This window comes from Alligator mississippiensis, chromosome 7 (genome assembly GCF_030867095.1).
Source record: "Alligator mississippiensis isolate rAllMis1 chromosome 7, rAllMis1, whole genome shotgun sequence".
NCBI lineage: Eukaryota > Metazoa > Chordata > Crocodylia > Alligatoridae > Alligator > Alligator mississippiensis.
Window position 1 is genome coordinate 2,910,179 of NC_081830.1, and position 10,327 is coordinate 2,920,505.

Below are 10,327 nucleotides of genomic sequence, written 5' to 3' on the forward strand. Positions count from 1 at the left end.
CCTGTAGGTGTGCTGATGGTTATTCCTCCCCAGGTGCAGCACCTTGCACTTGTCCATGTTGAAACCCATCCTGTTCTCATCAGCCCACCCCTGTAACCTCTCTAGGTCCGAATGCAGCCTATTCCTCCCTTCTAGCATGCCCACCTCCCCACATCTTAGTATTGTCTGCGAATTTGAACAGGGTGTTTTTTACCCCCTCGTCCAAGTCGCTGATGAAGATGTTGAACAGCACGGGTTCGAGGACCGAGCCCTGGGAGACCCCACTGCCCACATTCCTCCATGTCAAAAATGGCCCGTCCACCACCACTCTCTGTGTGCGGCCCTCCAGCCAGTTAGCAACCCATTTGACTGTGTAGGTGTCGACGCCACAGTCCCCTAGTTTTTTAATGAGAATGGGGTGAGAGACAGTGTCGAAGACCTTCCTAAAATCCAGAAAGACTACGTCCACTGCAACGTGCATCCAAGGATTTTGTGACCTGGTCATAGAAGGCCACCAGGTTGGTCTGAAAGGACCTGCCTCTAATGAACCCATGTTGGTCACCCCTAAGCATAACCTCCCCTCTTGGCCCCTCGTGGACATGTGCCAGGATAATTCTCTCAAAAAGTTTCCCCAGGACAGAAGTAAGACTCACTGGCCTATAGTTTCCTGGGTCTTCCTTCCTCCCTTTTTTGAAAATGGGGACCACATTGGCCCTTTTCCAGCCCTCTGGCACCACACCAGAGCATCACGAGTGCTGGTAAAGCCGTGCCAGGGGTCCCATAATGACTTCTGCTAATTCCCTCAGCGTCCTGGGGTGGAGATTGTCGGGACCTGCCAATTAAACATGTCCATTCCCTCCAGAAGGTTCCTGACTCAATCCTCACTGACCCTAGAACTGGCTGCACCTCCCCTGGGGCCTGAGGGTGTCCTGGGGGGTGGGGGCGGGGGTGACCCAGTCCCTGCTCAGGAAAATGGAGGCAAAGAAATTGTTAAATAGGTTAGCTTTGTCGTCTGGTGCAACGACCAGCTTTCTTAGCATGTCTTGCAGAGGCCCCATGTTATCCAGTACCTTCTTTTTGCCCCCTATGTATTTAAAAAAAGACTTCTTATTGTCCTTAATCCGGGTCGCTAGTCCCAGTCCCATCTCCACCTTGGCCTTCCTGACCACCCCGCTGCAGCCTCGAGCACCCGAGGTGTAGTCCTCCCTGGTGATGGCCCCTCCCTGCCATTGGGTGTACGCCTCCCTTTTAGCTAGGAGACGTTCCCGTATGCTTTTGGTGAGCCATGGGGGCTTTTGTGCCCTCTTGCCCCCTTTGATCCTTGTTGGGATTACCTCCCTTTGGGCTTGGAGGATCGTCTCCTTAAGGAACGACCACTCTTCTTGGACACCCAACTCCCCTCCCCTTCGGGACCTCAGTGCCTCCCCAGCTATTCTCCTTACCTCATTGAAGTCCACCTTCCTGAAGTCCAGACCGCTGCCTTGCTGCAGGCCTTTGACACCCTGCGCTGGATGGTGAATCCCAGCAGGCAATAATCACTATCGCCCAGGTGATCGAGCACCCGCAGTCCCCACACCAGGTCATCACCCATGGCCAGGACCCGGTCCAACAAGGCGTCTCCCCTGGTGGGACTGTGCACCTCCTGGGTTAGATGGAGGTCCTGAATATCAGCTAGGAACCTACATGAGCGGTCAGACCTGGCTGACTGCTCTTCCCAGCAGATGTCTGGAAAGTTCAGGTCACCCATGATGACCACGTCCTTTGACCTAACTACCTCTGTGAGCTGACTGAAGAATTTCTGGTCTACCTCTTCCCCTTGGTTGGGTGGTCTGTAGTAGACCCCCACCATTAAGTCCCTTTCCCCTCGACTCCCTTGTATTCTAACCCAGAGCACTTCAGTCTGCCCATCCTCTGACCCCGTGCTACTCGTTGAGGATGTGTATTCCTCCTTGACGTAGACCTCCAGCAACTTCCACTGGCAGCAGAACCTATAGACTATATCTTGTAGTTAATAGTCTTTTATATTGCATTCGGTTCTGTGACCATTCTGGTGCCTGCATTTGCATCTGTTTTCTGTATTAAATCCGTCTTGTGTGTGTACACTGCTTGTGAGGAGGGAGTTTGTGAGACACCTTAGTAATTAATTTCGTGTTCCCAGATTTCTGGGTGGGGGCTCATGCTGGGGGTATAATTTATGGGGTACCCCCAAATGTGAACCTGGCCCTTGTGCTGCCAACTGGTGCCTGGCAGATGACATACACATACATATACACTTGGGCTTTTAGCTAAAAAGATAATTTATTTTTTGCTCTTCAAACAATTTTGAGGGGAGGCAGGGACAGGGTATGGGGGGAGTCAGTTTCTGAGGCATTTGGCTGAAAATATATGTGTATTTATAGTTTTCCACTGCAGGTCTCGTCTTCTTCTAGTTCTATTATTATTTGGAGGACTTCTTCTGTGCAAAGGTCCTGTATTTTCTGGTTGGGGTATAAAGTTGTCCAATAATGCAATGCTTAATTAGGTCCCAATTAACTTCATTTAAAGAACATGATTGCAATATGCTTGTGCCCACCAGAAAGGAGCCTTGGTCCATGAGTAAGCTCCCAGATGATACTGCCTTAATAGAATAAGTAAAAATATCAATACTTTAGAGCCCCATGAGAACATCTTCCAGGTCACTGTCAAGCCCCCATTTCTGCTAACAATGCCATATTTGAGTCCAGAGTTTCCCCATGGCTGATTTCATATCCTTGTTCCTCAATGTGTAAATGACTGGGTTCAACATGGGAGTGATAATGGTGTAGATAACAGAGACAGCCTTGTCCATGGGGAAGGTGCAGAAGGGGCGGGCATAGATGTAGATGCAGGGCCCAAAGATCAGGGTCACCACGGTAATGTGAGAAGCACAAGTGGACAAGGCCTTGCTCCGTCCTTCACTGGAACGCGTCCTCAGCTTGGCGAGCAGGACAGAGTAGGAGATGAGCAGCACCACGAAGCACAGAAGAGTCACCAGGCCACTGTTCGACACCATCAGCAGCTCGGCCGTGAAGGTGTTGGTACAGGCCAGCTTGACCACCTGGGGTACGTCACAGTAGAAGTTGTCCAGCTTGTTGGGGCCACAGAAGGGGAGCTGGAGGATGATGGCCACCTGGACAATGGAGTGGATGAAGCCCCCAACCCAGGAGGCTGTCACCAGTCCAACGCACACGCCACGGCTCATGACGGTCACGTAGCGCAGTGGGTGGAAGATGGCCACATACCGGTCATAGGCCATGACAGTGAGCAGGAAGATCTCTGTGCCCCCAGAGAAGTGGAAAAAGAAGATCTGGGCCACACAACCCCCATAGGAGATGGTCTGAGGTGGGAGAAGGAAGCCTGCCAACATCTTGGGGGCTGTGACTGAGATGTAGCAGAAGTCCAGGAAGGAGAGGTTCCTCAGAAACAAGTACATAGGGGTTTGAAGCCGAGGGTCAGAAGCTGTGGTGGCCATGATAAGGAAATTGCCTAGGATGGTGATGAGGTACAGGAGGAAAAAGAGGAGGAAGAAGACAGGCTGCAGTTCTGGAGAGCAGGAAAGGCCCAAAAGGACAAATTTGGTCACCATGGTGTCGTTTTCCTGCTGCATAAGGACAGCCAAAGTGAGCTGGAAGAGGGAGAGTGCAGTGATTGAAGGAGTCAAGAGCCATTTTAGATACACAGATGATGATAAAACTAAAAATAAGCACATAGGGAGGAGCAGAGAGAGAGAGTCTGTACATGCGATAGACCGCAGCATGCTGACCGAGCAGTAGCTCGTCACTACTGTGCAGTAGTGTCACATAGCGGGAGCCAAGGTGTGATGCTACTGTGCAGTAGCAATGAGCCGTGTCACCTAAAAGCCGTTTGGCAACACTACTGTGCAGTAATTCCTGTCCTCTAAAGTATCCCAAATTCCACTGAGCTTGGTGTCATTTGCAGCTTTGCTAACTATGCATTCAATCCCAGCCCCCAGATCATTATGGAAGATATTAAGCAGTACCAGATTCATGGCAGACCTCTAAGGAGCCTCAGTTGTTACCACTTCTCAACCAGACTTTAAATCATTGAGGAGTTTTCTCTGAGCACAATGCTCCAATCAGTTATGCTCCCCGTTACAACCATTTAATCTCGACTGCATTTCCTTATCTTGTAAATGAGACTGTCATCGGAGAGTGTGTCAAAAGCTGTGCTAAAGTTGAAGTATACATCACATCTACCGCTCTCTCCCACTACACAAAGCCTCTCATCTTGTCATGGAAAGAAGTCAGGTTAGTCAAGCTTGACTTGTTTTTGATAAGTTTATATTAACATTCTTGATCATCTTTTAGGCAATTAGAAATAGATTCCTTGATGATCTGCTCCATACTCTTTTTGGGAATGAAGATCAGTTTGACGGATCTTTACTTCCCCAGATCATCTTTGCCCCCCTTTTAAAAGATGGGCATTATATCAGACCTTTCCAGTCACGCAGGATCTCACCTGAGCTCCAGGGCTTCTCAAAGATAATAGCCAAGCAAGTGCTGTGCTCACATAGCGCTCCATATTAGACAGCTATTAGTTATCCCTATATTATTGCAATGTTGCTGAAAGCCAGAAAGCCACAATGAAAAAAAAGAAGAGATTAGATTGTATATGTGGACATGTAAAAGGAGGAAAATGATGGACATAGACAGAGGTCTGAGGCATAACGAGGAGCTGAGAGATGATGAGACAGACAGGGGCAGACAAAGAGAGGCAGTGTTTTTGCCAAGCTTCAGAACAAGGATTTCCCCAGGACTCGATCCCACTCGCAGCACATCCGAGCCCCATGCCAGAGGACTCCAGCAGCAGCAGGCACAGGGTCCTCAGCAAGGAGACTAGCCCTAACACTGAAACCCATCTATCGGGGTCCTGATGTGGCTCCCCCATTACCAGAAGTCCCGAATCCTTTATGGTCCTACAGTAATTATTGTCACCAGTCTTCACCAGCCAGTGTCATGATCCCTTTCTGCTTTTGGGGAGAGTGTGAGAGACTGAGACTTGCTCAAGGGTGTGGCTGACGCTGGAGCTTTACCCAAATCTCCTAGTGAGGGAGCCAGTGGGCTTTTCTTCTCACCCAAAACAAGGAACAAAACCACTGATGTGTATAAGGACAGCAATGGCTGCAACACAACAGACCACCTTCACACTGGCTCAACGATAGACAGACAAATGGATGGACGGAGAGAAGGATAGAGAGAAAACATACAGTTAAGCAAAAGGGTGACAAATGTTAGCAGTTTGGGGGAGGGAGATGAATAGCTAGAGCAGGAGGAAGGATGAGGAAGAAAGCAGATGAGATATTTTTGAGAGAGATCCCACCAGGTTGAGCTCACCTTGTTTGGGTAGTTGCAGAGGATCAGAAACAATGAGCCGAAATTCATCTCCAGCAGTTCCCTCTCCTCCAATGTCATTTGTGACCCAGCAGCCAGCTCTCCTGATGCCAGCTGACTTCCATAAATGCCTAAGGAAGCTGAGATAGGCTGGGGAAGCGAGTGAGCCCTCCTGGGGTTTGTTGGCAGGGCTCTAGCAGACAGGGGAGTTTGGCAGCCAAAAGTGTCCAAGCAAACTGCCATGCTCTGCCAGGCTGCAATGTGGAGGTGTAGCTCTGAGCTCTGCATGTGGCCAGAGCACGAGGAGTAGGGAATGTGGCAGGTGCTGATAGCTCTTAGTGTAGTTGTGGGTCAGTAGTCCAGACACAAGGCCGACTGCTGCTTCAATAGACCGCACTGGTGTTGTGCTGTTTTACATCAGGTGGGGATCTGTCTCCATTGACCCTGATGTTGCTACAGCCAATATGCACCAGCTGGCCTCTGGTTCACATTTGCAAAGGAAACTTTCAAAATGTAGTCCAGGTGCAACCAGTACAGTGATGGGGGCACCTGAGCCTGGCAATAGTCTGTAGCAACAACCCAAAGACGCACGACCATCTTCCATTGGTCTCGGTGGGCTGTTCACTCTGAACCCTACTGATGGCAGCGTTTCTGTTTACCACAGTATATTCATCCTAATGGCCGCATCTACACGTGCACTTTACTGTGGAGTAGACTAATCGGCTGCAAAGGAAAGTGTCACTATGTGCACATGCAAGGATATTAGGCTGCAGTAAACTAATTTATGCTCGTGTAAGATAGTACTGTTGGGGTCAATACCATCTTATGCCAGGGTAATTTATTGCAATTAAATGCAGGTGTAGACATTGAGCATGGGTGTACACTGCATGCAGTCAGTCCAGCTAGCTGGGGGGCCAGACTCCCACCTGCTGTACATAGCTCCACACTTTCAGTACCCTTGTGCCCCAGGCAGCACCTCTGCTCCCTAATGCCACCACTTGGAGCCCACCACCATGCCCCCTGCAGCCCAGACCTGCTCTGACCCAGCTCAAATTGCTGCTGTCCCAGGTGCACATGTAAACACTGCACCCAGGGGTAGTTTACTCTGGCTGAAACTGCTCTGGAGTTTCTTGTTTCGCATTAATTGCATTATGCAGACACACCCAATGTGATATTTCCCAATCTGATTGTTTTCCCTCACATACTGGTGTATTTAATTCACAGTCACTTCTTTGTTGGAAATCATTTTAATGCATGACTTAAAAAATACATATTGCAAGATAATAAAGGGTGGGGGCCAGAATATCCTCTCACCATTGCCATTTGCACTGCACTCTGGGAATTTTGCACCCCTGCCACCTCAAGCATGCTAAAGACAAAAGAGATGTCCTGTATCATCCCATCTGGTGTAGCTAGAAGGGCATTATATAGATATTTTTCATATATGCTTTAACTGGTCCACTTTCCTCTGGTGTTTCGGTGCTTCCCAGTGTTCCATATATTTGTCCCGACAACACCCTTCTAAGAAAGGCATTATTATTGTCCCCATTATGCAGCTAGGTAAACCGAGGCACAGAGAGTACATGGGATGGCTTTTAAATATACATTGGGCTTAAAGATGAAGATAAGCATCTAACAGAATTTCCAGCTCTTATTGTCGGTGTTGAAATTTTTACTCAAAAAAATAAATAAATCAGATTTTGGGGATTATTTTTTTTTCAAATGGAAAGAAAACAGACATTTCCAAGACAATTCTCATTTTTCCTGAAAGAACTGCTTTTTCATATAAAACAATAGCATCCCTTGGGAGTGAGAAAGGTTGACCAATATTCTTTTATTTTATTCTTCCCCATCCTTTTTTACCTGAGTTAGGCTCTCTCAAAGAACCTAACAGAGTTAGTTACCCAAATCCCAGTGAATTTTAATAGGACTGGGGTTCCTAACTCTGTTAGACCCCTCGAAGGAATCCAGCATTACACTTTAGGCCATTCTATTTGATTTCATGAGAAGCACTGCCATCCTTACACTTTAAGTATAGTACCTTACTCAGTAAAAAATGCATTTGACCTCATTCTCCTTTTGTGCCCTATAATTTCTGCACGATATGTTGTTACTCTAGATTTACAATGGAATGGGTGAAGGGAGAAATCAGTCCATTCACTCCATTGGATTTACACCAAGTTCATCACAAGACCTTGAGGAATAAGATATTACTCAACATGGCTGAGCGGCAAAATAAGAATACTAGCAAGCAGTTCCACTTGTCTGAATGCAGGGGACCGGAGTATTTCAGGATACATTTCTCTGTGCCTGGATGCTAACCCCTACTATCTAGCATCCGTGCCCCTTGCAGAGGACGTATCTGATGGCCAGCTTCCTCATGGCTGTCTTTATCTCCTTGTTCCTCAGCGTGTAGATAATGGGATTGAGGAGGGGGAAGATGACAGTGTGGAAAACTGAGACCACCTTGTCAAGGGAGTAGGCACGGAAGGGGCGGGCGTAGATGTAAATGGAGGGACCAAACATGAAGACCACAATGGTGATATGTGAATAGCAGGTAGAGAGGGCTTTGTTGGCACCGTCACCAGCACTTTTCTTGAGCATGGAGAGCAGGAAAGCATAGGAGACGAGCAGTGCCACAAAGCAGACAACCGAGATCAAGCCACTGCTGAAGATCATCACCAACTCTTCCACAAAGGTCTCGACACAAGTGATTTTGAGCACCTGAGTAATGTCACAGAAGAAGTTGTCCAGCTCATTGGGGCCACAAAAGGGTAGGCGGATGATCAGCACCACCTGGATGAGGGAGTGGATGAAACCTCCAGCCCAGGATGCCAGCACCAGGACAGTGCAGAGGTTTCTGTTCATCACACTGGTGTAGTGAAGAGGCTTGCAGATGGCGGCATAGCGGTCATAGGCCATGACAACGAGTAGGAACATTTCTGCTGCTCCCACGAAGTGCAGGAAGAAGAGCTGGGCAATGCAGCCCCCAAAGGAGATCACCTTCCTCTCAGAGAAGAAGTCCACTAGCATCTTGGGAGCCGTGATGGATGAGTACCAGATGTCCAAGAAGGCCAAGTTGGCCAGCAGAAAGTACATGGGCGATGTCAGGTTGGGGTCACCCCGGATGGTGATAATGATCAGGACGTTTCCAGGGAGGACGATGACATAAAAAGTGAGGAAGATCACAAAGAGGAACAGCTGGACCTCACGACGCTGGGACAGACCCATCAGCACAAACTGTGTCACCCCTGTGCTGTTCTCCATGATCTCCGTGCATGCTCTGATGCAGCACACTTGGATGGGGACATTAGAGGAGAGAGAGGTCAGGGAAGAAATGGTATGAGGTGAATGGGATAGGATGAGGATCATTTAGATGGGATGAATCAAAATAGGATGGGAAGACATCAGTGGAAACAGACAAATTGGACAAGGTCATGAGGGTGGGATTGGGTTATTAAGATGAGGAAAATGTCATGGAGCATTTGAATAGATCAGGATCAATGGAATGGGATCAAGGGAAGGGGTTGGGATCAATGGCATGAATGGAGGTCATTAAGATGAGTTGGAATGGGGTCATTGGGATAGCATGGGGTTGGCAGGAAAAGATGGGGAAATATAGGAGGGAGAGGGAGACGGGAGGGGTGGGAAAAAGGAATAATAATTGTCTTTAGTAAAATAATACAAACTAACTGATGCACTTGAAGTACCAAGGGTAGAGGAATGGATCATAAACTAATGTATTCATCTTCCCATCTCATCTGTCCATCCCACCATTGTCTGCAGTGCTGATGCTTTATATCAGGACACTAGTACAGACAGGGATATATAGACTTAGAGAAGGAGATCTGCCCACATTACTGAAAGGGAAGTGAAGGGAAGAGACAGTCCATGCCTGAACAGAAAGGCATCTTATTTCCAGTTTAGCATAAAACAAAAGGGAGCTCTCTGCCCATGCTCATCCTATAAGAGCTAAAGGAGCTGTATGTTTTCTTTGGGACAACTATCACATATCATCTGCCCTGAGCCGAAGAGGCAGGGAAGCCAAGATGCTTTAGGGTATGTCTACAGCCTCCCAATACTGCTCCAAGGGATGCCTCAATAACCCAAACCAGACCTACTCTGTATGGGCTGCCTTCCAAAATAGATATAATGCAGCCAGTTTAGGAAAGCACTGGGTTTCATGTTACCTCAGGAACAGGTGATGCACCTTAGCTACCCTGAAGCACAAAAATGAGACTTTTTCAGCACTAAAAACCAACCACTTTTAGAAACACGGGGCTGGGTAGGACTTTTTGAGTCATCAAGCCTGGTCCCTGCTATCATAGGCACCACGTGTACAGTCTCTTCTATATGCTGATCAAGCTCATTCTTAAAACTAGCTCCAGGGGATGGATAGACAGAAACAAGGAGAAAGAAACTACAAACATACGGAGACAACAGAGATAGACAGAGAGATGACACATGACTGTGCTGGATCAGGCTGGAGTCAGACCTCAGCCCCCTCCCGGGACAGGGGAACATCCATCACTGACTGCAATAGGGTCAGGGCCCAATTTTGATCCCACTTTCCCAGGGTAAATGCAGTCATTCTCCAGATATAATAGGATCAGGGTTGGATTTTTTTTATTTCAGATTGCACGGGGTAAATCTGGAGTCATCTCCTTACTGCATTTGCGTCAGGGTAACTGAGATCTGGGATTGCTCTTGGCTCCCTCATTCCTAAGGGCTTCAAAATTTTCTCCTGGTTGCCTTGGGTTGGGCAGATGGTTGAGGGTACAATAAGAGGCAGGAGGAAAGATGAGGGGAAGAAAATTAGCCAAAGAGGTATGGGCAGTGTGACATGGAGAGAGCAGAAAGAAATTAAAATCTCCATTGCAGGGGAGCAGCCCTGACTGTACCTACTAGCTTGAGGGGAACCCGGTTTTCACCCCCTCCACCTAGCTCCAATCTGCCCTGGAGATAAATCACTGCTCTCA

At 48.0% G+C, this 10,327-nt stretch overlaps 2 protein-coding genes across 2 annotated transcripts; both read right to left on the bottom strand.

Annotated features, from left to right (window-relative positions):
• Positions 1–2,645: 2,645 nt before the first annotated feature.
• Positions 2,646–3,616, bottom strand: LOC132251620 (olfactory receptor 4D5-like). Its single transcript, XM_059731590.1, has one exon. It carries the CDS (start codon positions 3,602–3,604, stop codon positions 2,678–2,680), a length of 927 nt encoding a protein of 308 aa, XP_059587573.1. The 5' UTR covers positions 3,605–3,616; the 3' UTR covers positions 2,646–2,677.
• Positions 3,617–7,679: 4,063 nt separating this feature from the next.
• On the bottom strand, positions 7,680–8,663 carry LOC106740318 (olfactory receptor 734-like). The gene has a single exon (XM_019479444.2). The coding sequence runs from the start codon at positions 8,613–8,615 to the stop codon at positions 7,680–7,682; it is 936 nt and encodes a 311-aa protein (XP_019334989.2). The 5' UTR covers positions 8,616–8,663.
• Between the last annotated feature and the right edge of the window lie 1,664 nt (positions 8,664–10,327).

Coding starts and splice junctions, on each gene's coding strand:
- LOC132251620 (XM_059731590.1), bottom strand. CDS start 3,604: ATGCAGCAGGAAAACGACACCATGGTGACCAAATTTGTCCTTTTGGGC.
- LOC106740318 (XM_019479444.2), bottom strand. CDS start 8,615: ATGGAGAACAGCACAGGGGTGACACAGTTTGTGCTGATGGGTCTGTCC.